The following is a 15,861-nucleotide window of genomic DNA, read 5'->3' as shown; positions in this document are numbered from 1 at the left end:
TTGATAAGACCTTCTAAAGAACATTCATGTGAAACATCCCTTGAAGATTCAGAATCTGAGACCACTTCATTTGATTATTTCCAAACCCAGTCTAGTAATCAGCCTAACAGAGACACTAAAGCAAACTCAAACAGATGGAGATAACTGAACCAAACCATGCTGGATCATCAGGTTATTTTTATTAGTATGTATCTGATTATCGATTACAAGATAAATTAGTACGTATCAGACAGAGGCGAACATTTCAGGTCCAGAAAGTAAAAATACAATCCAAGATTTTGTTTCAACCAACCACTCTGTGTGTGACTCTTTATACTCAATTAGTTGGTTGAAACTAAATCCTGGTTTGGATTTTTACTTTCTGGACTTGATATGTCCACCTCTGATATCAGATTATTGATTACAACTGATGTTAGAATGTATCTGATTATTTATTACACCTACATGGTGTATGATACAAAAACTTGGACCGCAGCTCTTGACAAAGTCAGCCGATCAAAATCAGCCGATAGCACTGACTCCAATTCTGATTAATTCATGTTGTCTCTCTAATGTGTGTCTTTATCAAAGTTGTCTATATAATTATCAGAAAAGTTGAGCATCTGCTTCATAGCGCTGAGGAGCAGGATGTCAGAGGTGTCATTCAGCTCAGTCTCACTGGAGTAATTCTTCACCGGAAGCACATTTGACTCTGCAATGCCCAGACATCCACTTGCTTTTTTGATCTGTAGAGAGACATGCAGTTCTCATATACATTCCTCTTCAAATATATTTTCTTCAGCTGCTGTATTATGAGATTAGTGTCAAACACACACAATTGAAAGGTTACAGATCTGTCTTTAGGGGATGCTGCTGAATGTGGATGCATAATTAAATATCTAAAGCTGGCAATTAAATGGAACACACAACTTTGTCTTCTATAACCACCTATCTAGTGCAGGGTCATGGTGAGTCTATCCCAGGAAACAGATGACCTGAGGAAGGAGACACCAGACAACAGGATGTTGGCTCACATACTGTGGGCAATTTAGAGATGCTACACAGAAAATGTGCCAGTGTTAAATTAACACTGCATGGTGTCTATATGTGTCCACACCATTCAGTGTTACCTTTAACACTTTTCAGTGTGCGGTGAGTGTTGTTTTTACAGTGTTAATGTTTATTAACTCTTATAGTGTTCAATTTACAACCTAGAGTTTTAGGACAATGTGTCTCCACCTCTTCCCAAATTGCAAGCCCATATGGGTGGCACACAAGTACAAAATGGGTGGCCCATGTCTGCCAATTTTAATGTGCACTCATTTGAACTCATTTGGGCATTCAGCTGCTGTGTTTTACTAACCCACCATAATAAGAAAGACTCAGACTAACATAGCCTTTTCTCTTTTTATGTGAGTTCCATTTCAGTTCAGCTCTTGATAACCAAAAATAACCAAAGACAGAGAACCGCCTGTAATATAGAAGTGTGTAAAACGTATGACACCAGTCACCAAACGCAAGTTATGGAGTTAGACTGTGTTAGACTACATAACATTATTATTTAGCAGGGCTGAAAAAAGGTGAGCTTAATGACTGAAGGAGTGTATTTCTGTTAAAGCAGATATAATGGGTGGTGGCCTCGTTGCTTTTAGACCACAACTTGCGATAGAACAAATCAAATCACTTTGCTCATTTAATATAAAGATTCTCATTAAGCTTAATTTGTAGAAACCCACCACGATCGAGGATGGCATGGCACTGATATTAGTCTGTAACACATTTATTTAAAGGTTTTTCTGGGTTGCTGCATGTTAATTGGTCTGAGCAGTGCAGTCCTTATACAGCATATGTGTGTCCCCCAAGAAATCTCAATTATACAGCTACATAAGGGCCAAAAGATCTTCCTAGAGAGCCCAGGCTTGGAAAAGAAAGAAAATGATTGGTTTTCTGTAGTATTTTCCTCCCTGCAAATGCCTTCTCTACTTATGCTATGTAGGCTAAACCTTCCTACCTGGTCCCTGGCTGGCACGCAAGAGCAATTTCTGTGGTTTTTGTTCTCTTGTCTTATTCATCACAATCGCGGTGGATTAAAAAAAATCTATTAAGTCAAAAACAGTATTGTGTGAAGCTATGCAAATATACATCCAGCACTATTGGTCTACAGCAGAGTGGGTGGTACCAGGAGCTGCCCAGAAAAGGGTATTGCCACTGTCATAACACCTTTCCACATATGGTAATCATCCAAGGGCAGGACTAGCAAACATACCCCACACCCATAAAATACATACCACACTGGATACCTAACCAGTACATCTCCAAAAGTTTTTCCTCTGACTCAACAGCAATATGCTATAAGCCCACAGCGCTCTAATCCTCAAAATCAGTCAGAACTGAGCAAACAAAGCTTGAATAAAAAGCAAAAGGTCCTATTTGGTCAGAGTCTTTCTCATGATGGTGGGTAAATCTGGGATGGCTCTTTTGATCCTCATGATGTCCTGTGCGCATATTAAAATAGGGCAGATATGTGGAGGTGGAGACTCTTTGACAACACTCTAGGTTGTAAATTGAACACTATAAGAGTTAATAAACATTAACATTGTACAAACACCACTCACTTCACACTGTAAAGTGTTAAATGTAACACTGAATGGTGTGGACACATATAGACACCATGCAGTGTTAATTTAACACTGGCACATTTGCTGTGTACTTACCCCAAAAGCATGTTTTCAGCTATGGAGGGGGGCACAGTCATATGGAGAACATGGAAACTGCACAGACATGGAGTGGAGGTGGGATTGAAAGCTACAACCATGCAGGTGTGAGGCCACAGTGCTGCACACTGAGTCATTTGGCTGCCTGTAAATATGTTGCTTTAGAAAAAAAGTGTTGAACATAAAGGTTTGTCGGCCAGTGCGATATCAAAAACCAAAGGTTCACACCCACAGGACTGTGGGCTCGATCCCTGCCTCTGACTCTATGTGTGATGTTTGCTTGTTCACCATGTTTCCTCCTACGGACCACAAACAATCAGCCAGGTGAACTGCTCTCTGTCGCTTGGTCATTGTGTTTGTCTGGGTGTGTTTTGCTGCTACTGGTAACCTGTCCAGTAGTTGGCATCTTGTCAAGTTGTACTCAGTGTCCATTTATACTGCTGCATATTGTTGCTATGGAGATTCAGGTTCATTTCCTAGTCAAGGGTCCTGCTGTAGGTTTCCACCAATACTGTCCTAATATGTTGGTGCAGCCTTTAGGACTGATTCCAGTGTTAGAATCTGATACTCACCAGATCCCTTATGTGGCAGCTGTAGTACACGTTCTTCAAATCCTTTTCCACATGAGGGCACACTTTGTCCACTTTGGTCAGTAGTGCCATTACAGGGACATCTAAAAACAGCAACAGAAATGTCTTTCTAGTCACTTTGAAGATGAAATGTATGGAATAACCACTATTAGCTGATACAGTTTCATAAACATCTCGCAGCATTCAACACATTGACAGCATTCAGTCCCAACCCCTTTAATGGGCCCTATGCGACATTAAGCCCTCAAGCTTCTCACAGATGTAGCAGCTCTGTGTGGAGGAGCAGCCAGGAGCTCCTTCAGTTATGGCAGGAATGCCGGTCCTGCCAAAGTTACGGAAACATTCAGTTTGCCATTTTCCATTCCAGGAATTTTCTCTTGGTTTTTCTGAATATAGAAATATGTAGCTTTGGCATCTTGTGAAATTGTATCCAAAGTTAACTTTTTATGTACATACATGTGTAGAAAACATTTAGATATTATGTAACTTAATAAATAAAAATTTCCTTGGCTTTGGCAGAAATGGTACTCAAGTGTCATGACCTGCTCGTATGATCCTCCTTAACCATATGTGCTGCCCCATTTGCAATCAGCTGTTTTGAGTGATCTCTGATTAATCCTGTGTATTTTAGTCCGCGTCTGAGTCCGTTTCCCTGGGTCTGTCATTGAAGTCTCATTGTGTAGTATTGCTCTCAGTTGCCTGTTCCATGTCCCTAGTTCCTTTGTTGATTAACTCCCTGGGGTCGGCGGTCCCGCCAGCGGGATCTGACAGAAATTTCGCCAAACCGTTTAAATAACTCTGCGAGTTTTTGTCGTATACATATTTTAAAAACACCCTCAGAAACCGTGGACGGTCTACTTTTCAAATATATATATAGGTGGATACTAAATATATTTTTACAGCTTCGTGATACGAATAGAAAGAACAAGAGTGATTGACTTAAGCGTCTGCGTCTCGAAGCAGCTCTGATCGCCTTCCTACTTGCAAATCGCGCTATTCGCATGATAACAACATGATAATCTCAGATCATTGGTGCTGAGTTTGTGCTGAATAAAAGCACATGTAACACTTTGGGATAAATGTTTTTTAGATAGGTGAAATATTTTGAAATGTCAAGGCATGTCAGACAATAAAGTGGCTGAGAGGCCTCAGGCCCCGTATTCCACAATCCAAAGTCTCCTTCTCCTGCTTCCCCGTCTCGCACATCGCTACTGATCCTGACACTCAAGCTTCCTAGGGTTGAGCTTTCCTTCTCATGTTACTGTATGAATTTTCAGTATTATTCATGGTTCAGGAGATGAAGGTGATAAAACACATACAAAACAGCTGATGAATGTTTATGAATTTAAACCCCAAATCAATCCCCCCCAACAACACACACTCAATCACAGTGGCCACCTCCCTGCCAGTTTTCCCCAATGACTGACTTTCATGGTTAATTTTCTTTCTGATTTCATCAACTTTCTTCTTTGTCTCTGGGTGCAGAAGTCCAGGTGATGTGCTGTCCATCACATACACCACACAGTGGATCCTGTCCTTAGCCAATGTGTTGAATGCTTGAGCTTGAAATGGCTGCATAGGGTTGAACTAAACAAACAAATAAGTGTCAATGACATACAGACATGCACTGACTTTGAGATCATGAGGAACTCAAGCAAAATGCCCTGTGAGTGAGATGTGACATCTGTATTACATCAGTACCTTTTTTATTCAAACAAAAAAAAAAACAACAGTGGATGAGATTTGGTTTCCTCAGAAAATAGTGTGGAAAGAATAAGACCAGTAGTTATAAACATCTTACTTTTTTAAGCCATTACAGGGATCGGACCTGCATTTATTTATTTAGCAGCTGTTCTTGAGGCCTGGTTAGACATACAGCTCTTACCTTGTACTCGTCTGGTATGTAGCCCTTCAGGATGCCCACAATATCCTCAGTGTCCACCCCTCTATTAGGTGCTGGTTCCAGTCCCATAGTGTCACACAGTAGGAATGCCAGAGGCTGTCCACCTCGACCCGCCTTCACCTGGTAAATGCGATACTGTAAGAAAACACATGATGTCATTCACCTTCTGACAGTTAATCCAGTTTAGCGGGTGTCTCAAACTCATCTAACTTGTGGGCCACTGGCGAGGGTGTTTTCAGCTCAGGGGTAAAGTTCACAGGCTGATTAGTTTTTCATTTTGTGCAGAAGCTGATTGATCTGTGGGCCAGATTTAATAGTGATTAAAAATCCTGTTGCAGGCCAGATGCGGCTGATACCTTGAGACTGCAGCAGGTCTCTGTACAGGTTATTGGGCAGCCTGGAGCATAATGTCATTTTTCACATCCATCTTCTTTACCTGCTTGTCCTATGAGGGATCACAGAGGTCCAGATCGTATCCCGCAAACTACGGGCACAATGCAGGGAATAACCCAGGACAGGGCACCAGCCCATCGCAGGGTACACTCATCATTCACACCTAAGGACAATTTAGAAACTCCAATTCACCTTAGCATGTTTTTGGACTGCGGGAGGAAACCAGAGAACCCAGAGGAAACCCCATTACGACAATGGGAGAATACACAAACTCCACTGCTATGACCCCATGTACTGAGCAGAGAAGGGGGGAGGTGGAAGATAACAGGTGAAAGGAGATGGCAGTGATTGTATTTAGACATGAGGGATAATACAATAATATGGTAATGCCACAATACAAATACACTGGTGCTTGACTTCAGAAGTGGCCCAGGCCAAAATAACAAAAAAAAACCTAACCAGCCTAACTAAGACAATTCCCCATCTAACTTTCCTGCCTGAAACAAATGACAAACACTTGCTCTCTGACTAACAAAACAAAAAACAAAACCAAACACATCTAAATACAAACAGCAGTCACTTCCTACACACACTCACACCAGTGGCCTGTACTACGAAGCAGGGTTACTGGCTTATTGGGGTAACTTTGCGAGTAACTTGTTGACATGGTGTAACTTCGTGATTAACCCATTCTATGAAAGGTGGGTAGGTTTTACTCGAGGCATGCTGCTATGGCAATTTACACTAAGTCTCAAACCTGCTCCGAGCAGTTTTTGTTCTTGGTTAAGTCGAGGTTTCTGCGTAAGCCAGCCCTATATGAGCACTGTCGGCACTGTCTTCTCCAAAGTCATTAACATCTCTTTTGACTGGTAGTATGTGTGTGTGGGTTTGCATAGATCACATTTGAGGACCAAATTGCCCCCAAAGTGTAGTAAAACCTGAAATTTTCCTACTTTTGGGGACAGTTTTTGAGGTCCCTATTTGGATAAACACTTTTAAAGCCTCTGATCACAAATTTTTCTGAACACATACAAATCGAATTTCAATGAAAAAGTTGGCCAAAATTTCACATCTGTTCACGACTATACGCTCGGGTGGTGAACAAAAGCACTGGCATTTCTTGCATTTCTGAAAAGTTTCAATACGCAGTGTAGGATCACACATGCACATATCACAGGGCTTAAATTCCAGGTGGCCTGAGACAAGGCCGAGCCTGGTACGAGAGGCACCAAAGGGGGGTTACACACACAAACACACACACACAGATAACCAGGGAGGCTAGCACTCCAACTTTTATTGCCCAAAGATTTAGGGACCTACAGACAAGCAGAGTGGACTTCCCGGACAGGGGTCCCTCGACTTGGCACCCAACCCCCTCCACATACACTCTGCCTTACATTTCACTCACCCAACACCCTAAAGGAAGTTTCATTTAAGTTTGGCTTTTGTATACCCTGTATATTGATTTACTCACGACTACTAGTCTCAATATACAGATACGTTATGTTTGTATGTGTCCTAACTTTTAGAGAGTCTTCTGTGTTAAAAACCCCCCCTTCTCTTCCAACATTCCTTTGTGGTCCTTATCTGATCTTGGTGGACAGTCACCAAGTTTCTTTGTTTCTACCATGCTATGTTAAAAGAACTGAATTAAGGTGTATCTTATCCATTCTGGAGAAGATGAATTGGCACAAGCCACACAAAACAAAATATGTTGTTTCCAGATGTGCAACTTATATTGATATTACCACAAACTAACGGCCACGCCTATCTATGGATAAGATGTGCTGTTTGTAATAGGAATATTCGATGTAATATCCGCACAAAGTGTAACATCTGTTGAGGTGCAACCCAAAACCCCTGTATCCTATACTGATGTGAATCAGTCACATAGATACAATAATTAATTGTTTAATCAATTAATGCAGATGGTATGAGGTATGTACCTGTGAAGCTGGTATGGCATGTTTGGTATCAAACTGATTGTTAATCACCCCTGATTCCAAATCTGGTCGGTGATTACCATAAAAGTGGATGTATCAAAAGTTATAACAGCTTAATGAAAATCATCAGTAAAGGTAGAATCAGGCGGGCCATAAATCTCAAAAGGACTGATACAGACCCCCTTCCGAAAGCCCGCCAAATGGATGGCCAGCCATTGGGCCAGGAGTCGAATTCCTGGTCATCCCTATTCATGAACTTTAGACCATAAAAATCTAGCACCTCAGAACAAAGGGGAGCAGAGAACAACCAGCAGGGGCGCAGAACAACCGCCAACCAGAGCAGAACAACCGCCAGCCGGCGCAGAGAAAACCATCCGCCCGAAGGAGAACATCAGCCCGGGAGAAGAGAAACCCACAAGAAGCCCTCCGGTGAAGGCCCAGCTGAACAGAGAACAGCACCCAAGACAAAGCTTCACCAGGAGAGAGAATCTAAAGGGACTCCACTCCACTGCTCCAAACGCCGCGCCTTCCTGAGTGCCATCAGCTCAGCAGCTCTGCCATCAACTGCCAAGACCCCCCCCCCCCTCACTCTTCAACCAAGTAAACCAACTTCCTTTCATTCTAACAACTTAAGCTGTTCTGTTAACCTGCTATAAGACTTTAGGGTCGTGTTTCCACAAACTGTGCTTGCTTTGCAGAACAGTATTTCCCATTTCAGGTTACTCATTTAAATCCGGTCATTGCATTTTCATAATTACATTGTTTGTTTTATTCCGTTATTTCGTGTTTGTTGTTTGTGTTAGGTGTAATGTCTGTCTTATGTCAGTTGTAGTGTTAGCTAGGAATAAATGCATGTCTTTTACACAACTTTAGCCTCCGTCATTGTGTGTCTCATAATAAGTTCCTGCCATTGTGCGATCTTGCTACACGCTCTGAACCTCAAACTCGCCTGAAACATCGCGAGACTCTCTCTCATTGGCCGTGAGGGGAGCTTCGCTACCAATCGTGTACATTACCTGGTGATGCAGCTCGCTGGACGAGCCTTCTAACCCAGGTTACTAAGCGATACTGGTAATTAGTGAATCCCATTTAAGTCTCACATTAACAGACTCACAGGGATACCGCAATTGAGTTTGGAGGAGCCGACCATTCGGCATAACAATTGATTAATAATCAGCATTAAATAATAATTAATTAAACTTTAATTAATTCAAACATATTGGTGGAGAATATTAAAATTTATTTGAGCTATTAATTCCTACAGCAGAAAAAGGCTAGTCACATTAGAAACGCTATTTCATGAAGTCTGGTCCACCATCTAAACGGCTAAACACACCAGAAGCCCCTGAAATAGAAGAAATCACAAGACAGAAAACATTTTAACATCCCTCCATCACAGAGCCAGACTCGCCATCAAAACTGTAAGCTCCTCTAAACCCAGCTTATTGTACCTTGATACCTTGTACGTTGCTTTGGATAAGTCTGCTAAATGCTTTAAATGTAAATATAAATATTGTACAGTGTAAAGCCATGTAGCAGAAATAACTTGGGGTCAGTAATCCAGGAGACATGGAGGGGTACAGTAAATATCCATTGTCTTCCCAACATCAGTCACTGAATGGCATTAAAAAAGCACTGGAGAGTTCAAAGCATACAATTCTCATAGTCTAGCAGCACCACCAACATTCAGATGCAAATGAGCTTGAGATGTAAATGCACGCTAGCCGACGAGATCACCCCCCCTGGAAAGAAAATATCCCTATTCCCTTTTATTGTCCTTGGTGATTTTAACAGAGTGAATCTACACCAGGAACTTCCTAAACACAGACAGCATATCGACTGCCCCACCAGGGACAACATCACACTGGACCACTGTTACACCATTTTAAAACATGCCTATCGCTCTGTCCCCCGGGCAGCTTTAGGACATTCTGATCACTGTATGGTCCATCTTATTCCAATTTACAGGCAACAGCTTAAACGTGCCAAGCCTGTAGTCAAAACTGTGAAGAAGTGGACCAATGCAGCAAAGCAGAAACTGCAGGACTGTTTTGACTGCACTAATTGGACTGTCTTTGAAGCTGCATCTGATAATCTGGATGAGCTGACAGACACTGTGACATCATACATCAGTTTTTGTGAAGATGTGTGTGTCCCGACCAAGACCTTCTGCACATACAACAACAATAAACCATGGTTCACTCCCAAACTGCAACATCTTCACCAGGCCAAGGAGGATGCCTACAGAAGTGGTGACAGGGCCCTGTACAGGCAGGCCAGGAACACGCTGACCAAGGAGATTAAAGTGGCAAAAAGAAGCTACTCTGAGAAGCTGAAAGAACGGTTCTCAGCCAATGACCCTGCATCAGTGTGGAGAGGCCTGCGAGACATCACCAGCAACAGACGACCCCTACCCCCCGCTGAAGCAAACAAAGACCTGGCAGACCAGCTGAACAACTTCTACTGCAGGTTTGAGATAAACAGATTCACACCCCCGATCCACCCCACTCCAGAGACAATAACCCCCATCACACCTCTCACCCCCCTATCCTCCCCCCTGGAACTCAGAATACACAAAGCGGAAGTGAGCTGGCTGTTCCAGAAACAGAAAACCAAGAAGGCCCCGGGACCAGACGGTTTATCCCCCTCCTGCCTCAAAACCTGTGCTGATCAGCTGGCTCTCATCTTCACCCGCATCTTCAATAGATTCCTGGAGCTGTGTGTAGTTCCCTCCTGCTTTAAACGCTCCACCATTATCACGGTCCCCAAAAAACCCACCATTACAGGACTGAATGACTACAGACCTGTTGCCTTGTCGTCTGTGGTCATGAAATCCTTTGAACGCCTGGTTTTAGCCCATCTAAAGGACATTACAGGACACCAGCTGTACCCCCAGCAGTTTGCCTATCGGGCAAACAGGTCGGTGGATGATGCAGTGAATATGGGGCTGCATTATATCCTGCAACATCTGGACTGTCCAGGAACTTATGCCAGGATCCTGTTTGTGGACTTTAGTTCGGCTAAACGAGCATAGATTTTAACGAGCAGTTAAAATCATTTCAGATCCGTCACATCCTGGACACAATCTTCTCCAGCTACCCCCCTCTGGCACGCGCTACAGATCTGTTTACAAAAACTGTTTACACTCTACCTCGCAGTTACTCTACCACAAGTGTTACTCACCTGTGTATATTTATAATATTTATAATTTTTCACATTTCTATTGTATTTGTATTGTATTGTACTGTATTTGTATTTCTTGTATAGTGTATTTTGTTTTTATAGTGTCACTTATTGTAGAGCTGGGTGATATGGCCTAAAAATAAAATCTCCGATTTTTTCACAAAAAATCTGATTTCCGATTTTAATCGATTTTCCCCTCCCCTACTCAAAATCAAACTACTTTATTTAGCTTTTTTTACTTTAGACCACACCTTTAGGGGCAGCGTGTGGCTCAGTGGGCTAAGCCCTGTGCTTGTAATCAGAAGGTCACTGGTTCAAGCCCAGCCTCAACACATCTGCAGGTCCTTGAGCAAGGCCCCAACAGGTGGCCTTCACAGACAACTTATTCTTCAAAGATCAAGTTGAGGGAGGCATAAACGCAATTTCCCCACAGAGATCAGTTATTATTGTAAACACTTTCTTTGGGCACAAGTGCCAGCTTTTCCCCTGTCATTGGCATGTTGTTAGTGAATCTGGTACAGTGTTAATTTACCCGTGAGGAATGGTGCATCGCATTAGTTCCGCATTTGGCGCTTGTGTGTAAAAAAAGTAATAAAATCGATTTCATGAAAACACATAGTCCTGAACTGTAAATTCAAATTAATGAAATCGATTTATCGCCCAGCTCTAACTTATTGTTTGTGTATGAGAGAGTATCAAACTGCGGGAAACTAATTCCTTGTGTGCCCCAGCACACTTGGCGAATAAAAGCTGATTCTGATTCTGATTCTGATTGCTGCAGCAGGTGAGGATCATGAACTCCCAATCACCTACAAATTCTTTAATCAATCAACAGTTACAGTATCAACAATCAATGGCTGGACAGTTGATACAGGGACAATGATCACAACACACATCAGAACAGCCTTCCCAAAGCCAACAAACTGAACCCTATTGAAAATTTGTGGACTATGCTTAAAATAAAGCACTTTAAAACAAATCAATATACTGTAGGACCAAAGTGCTGTACAAATGATAAATAAGAATAGACAATAAACAAACCAATAAAGCATATTAAAATAAATAAGTAAATAAAATAAATTAAAACAAAAATGAGCTTTTTTAAGTCACAGCAAAGACCATTCAATCATTTAACCCTGTAAAAAGAAAAGTAAAGTTTTTGTAAAGAAAGCGCCATCTAATGGTATCACCCTGCAAGTGAATGAATGGGCGGGTTTATAGTCAAATATAGGCCCACCCCTAGAAGAAGGGGGGCTCTACCTTTCAGCTGGAACTTGGATGGAACTTGGCTGGGATTTGGCTGCCAGCCAGACTGGAGGGGAAATTTTAAGTGGCTGGATCTGTAAGTGCTCTGCGGAATAAAGAAGGGTTTCATGCAATCGCAGGTAAATCGCAGCATTAAAATATTCTATTTTCATAGGGAAATTGCTTTTACTGAACACAATTTCTCTTAGGATTCCCAAGGGTCATAGGAATCATCGACTGCACACAACCCAAGGGTCCACAACCCTGCTTAATTATTGCTTTCTTTTTTTGTTCAATGGATAAATGCTTAATGTTAATGTATTAAATGAGACTAAACACGTAATCAAGCAATTCAGCTGCGGTACATTTGCTTTGTCCCACAGTGCACTGCCTAAATCACACTTTATAATACAACTTATTTATAAATCATTTATTTGTTATCAATTAACTATCAATATGTATGAAATGGAGTACATGCACACTCCATAGGACATGGCTGCCTCATTATGTTTCATAGATATTAACCCCTTAGTGTGTTGTCCCATTGCAATATAAAAATTAATAACTATTACAGTCAAAAATAATCTAAAAATCCAAGGGGTGTGCATTGTTCCCTGTAATCCACCGATCAAAGCACACTTCACTAGATGTGCCTGTCTTGTCTAGTTTTAAAATTACTAACCCATGCATGTATTGTCCCATTGCACATTATACGGATACATTCTAACATTCAAAAATTAATTAAAATTCGTACGTTAAGCAATCTGGGAAACAAAGGGGTGTGCAACAGTCACCATGAGCACAAAATGCTAAACCACCATGTCATTACAGCTGAAAGGACCTATTATATTAGCTATTAACATGATTTGGCACAAATCACGAAATGGTTTGAAGCGCAAAAATAATTGGTGTGCATCGTTGTCTGTGTACTGGACATCACAATTCTGTCATTACAAATGCCCCACCTTACTTCCGTTAAAAGTTATTAAAGCCAGGAAACTGAATATCAAATATGAGGCTAACTTAACCGCGGTGACAGGTTCCTAGTCGTTTTCTCACTACACATATGCTTCTGTTTTGTCCTGTTGTAAATCATTTAATTGTTTGTTAAACAGTGGCTCACCTTCTATTAAGTGTCATATGAACGGACACCTTTTTATTAGCTGTAAAACATAGAAACACACTATTAAGTGGAGACTAGACACAACAAATCTTTCATAATGAGTAGAAATATAAATACATATCCTACCACTTGATATGATGTTCTAATATTTCATCTTGACTTGCTGCCATGTACGGTTTCCATTACTATTGCATTAGAAATCGGATCAGTTAAGTTATTGTTAACATTAGGTTTACATTATGAGTAACATCACAGAAATGGAACTTTGGGGAGCAATACATTACTTACCAGCAAATAATAGGCTTACTTCTGAATTGTGTCACATCTTTGAGCCTCGGTATTTATTAACAGTATTTCAATTCTTTTCAGACAACACTTCACAGTCTAATACTCAGTCGTGAGATATTTTAAACCACGTTTTATGACCATGAAAATGTACTTATGCATTTACTCGGTTGGCAATACGTTGACAACAAGCCTGCCTGCTTTTGTTGGCTGCAGTGGTATTGGACTTTCTTTGCAGCGTTGATTTAAACTCCTCATAATCCTCCATAATAAACATGCAGTCTTCCTCCGTGAAATATGGAGATCGCGCCATGAGTCAAACAGTGACTTGCACTGCCGAACCTGCTCCATTTATGTGAATGTGCACAAACTCCAATTAGGTTAACACCAATGTAACAAATCAACTGATGTAACTGGCGTCATGTACTGATTAGCACCGATTGAGACAACCCGATTTTGTCTAGCCCGCATTCGCAAATTATTTCTGGGTTAAGTCTGATTTGATTAAACCCCCTTCGTAGTACAGGCCACAAGGGGAATAAGCTAAATCCTGGTCCGACAATCTAGAACTATGTATAACCAAGCGATCAATTAAACCGAGCGAGTAAATCCAGCAGTGGAGACTCAAGCTCTGGCCACAGAGGTAGCAGAATCCTGCCTCCTGTTCTGTGTGCATGGAGATTACATGTTTTTGTCATGTCTTGTGGGTTTTAATGTGTTGAAACTAAATATCAAACATGGGATTTGATCCTTTCCTAAGGCACAGTGAGAACAATAAATAGTAACAGACTGAAACTAAATGTAGCAGATGTAGAGAAAATACCAAATCACAATATTATCCTTTTTCATAAATGAGAGCATTATATAAGAACATTTGGATACTATAAGTCTTGGATAAGTCTTACACCACAACATGACGACTTAGACAATAGCATTACCTGCAAGGTCAGGCTGGTTTCCTGGTAACCTGCATTAGCTTGGCTTGTAATGTTGCCACGGAAGATGGAATTGATGGAGTTGAAGAAGCTCGATTTTCCAGCACCAACTGCACCAATTAGAAGAATCCGAGCCCGAGGCACTGAATCAATAGTGGGCTTGTAATCTTTTAGGTATTGCATGATATTGATTTTTGTGCTGAAGGAATGGAAATTGGAATGGAAATAGGAATTAGTGAAAATGAATCAGGAATACAAATAATCCTATATCTAATGATATATTACAATAGCTTCATTTACATCTCATTAGCCACCTGCCACTGAAACCACTTAAAATACTTATGCATATTTTAAAAATCATAAAATGATGTGATACCACTAAAAAAGCTGCTGATTATATTTCATAAAAATAGGTTTCATACCTATGGTTCCACTCAACTGTCCTCCATGGTTGTTGAAGGATCTCAGGTTTCCTCTCCTCTATCTCCTTTGTCCAACTTTCAGTAAGGACACTATAGATGAGTTCCATTTTCCAAACACCGTCCGGACCTGTTCAATGAATGCATTGTATTTTCCATATCTGTTCAACCGCAAATTACATTTAAATCTATTTCTTTATCAAATGGTTTAATCCTAAGCAACACAATTAGGAAATCATGATCAACCAGTCCCAGGAGAAATTAGGGCTAAGGACATTTCTCAAGGGCCCAAAGGCAAAAACACTTGCCCGATCACAGGATCGGCAACCTGCCAATGACAGGCACAGTGTCCTAACTGGATGAGCCACAGACAGCCCCATTACCCATTGACATTAACCATTTTAACAATACAACTTACAAATTCTCAAGAGGTGCCAGTATTGCATGTCAGTGAGAACCAGCCTACTTCTGCTAGTGAAACTTTCCAAGCTTGCCGGTGAAGAATAGGTGAATGGTGTTACATAATTTTTCCTTCTGTCTGCAGTAAAATATTTTTTCTTTGGCATATTTACAACATATTACTACCAACTCCAATGGTTTGAGGAAAAACAGAAAGTCTCATTTCCAAACACACAGGCCACAAAAATCATCATTCAACTGGACTTTTCACAAACTCACTAAACGTGAACAAGTTATAGGGTTTACTAAGTTTTGCATGCTATTTTAATATATATACACTGTAAAAAATGGACTGGTCTGCCAATTCTGATGCACTTTACAAGAAAGGACAGAGCAGGCTCTACTTCCTTAGGAGGCTGGGGTCCTTCAATGTCTGCAGCAAACTCCTGCTTATGTTCTATCAGTCTGTCATGGCCAGTGTCCTTTTCTATGCTGTGGTATGTTGGGCAGGCAGCACTAGGAAGAGGGATGCTGGATGGCTGGACAGGCTGGTGAGAAAAGCAGCTCTGTGGTGGGCATGGAGCTGGAGTCACTGACACCAGTTGCAGATAGGAGGACCCTGAGCAAACTGCTCTCAATACAGGACAATGACTGTCACCCTCTGCACACCGCTTTCTCCAAACAGAAGAGCATGTTCAGTAGTAGGCTCCGTATTAGGTTCAGTTTTTTTTGTCTTTTTTTTTGCAGTAT

General features: G+C 41.2%; 1 protein-coding gene across 1 annotated transcript; it reads right to left on the bottom strand.

Moving 5' to 3' along the window:
- Window positions 1–240: 240 nt before the first annotated feature.
- LOC111834449 (interferon-induced protein 44-like) lies at window positions 241–14,825 on the bottom strand. The gene is made up of 6 exons (XM_023793754.2): window positions 14,716–14,825; window positions 14,297–14,492; window positions 5,169–5,321; window positions 4,711–4,870; window positions 3,266–3,366; window positions 241–725 (listed from the first exon to the last, which is right to left on the bottom strand). The coding sequence occupies exons 1-6, from the start codon at window positions 14,820–14,822 to the stop codon at window positions 549–551; spliced, it is 894 nt and encodes a 297-aa protein (XP_023649522.1). The 5' UTR covers window positions 14,823–14,825; the 3' UTR covers window positions 241–548.
- Window positions 14,826–15,861: the final 1,036 nt, after the last annotated feature.

This window comes from Paramormyrops kingsleyae, chromosome 24, assembly GCF_048594095.1.
Source record: "Paramormyrops kingsleyae isolate MSU_618 chromosome 24, PKINGS_0.4, whole genome shotgun sequence".
Lineage (NCBI taxonomy): Eukaryota > Metazoa > Chordata > Actinopteri > Osteoglossiformes > Mormyridae > Paramormyrops > Paramormyrops kingsleyae.
This window is presented reverse-complemented; position numbering and strand designations above follow the sequence as displayed.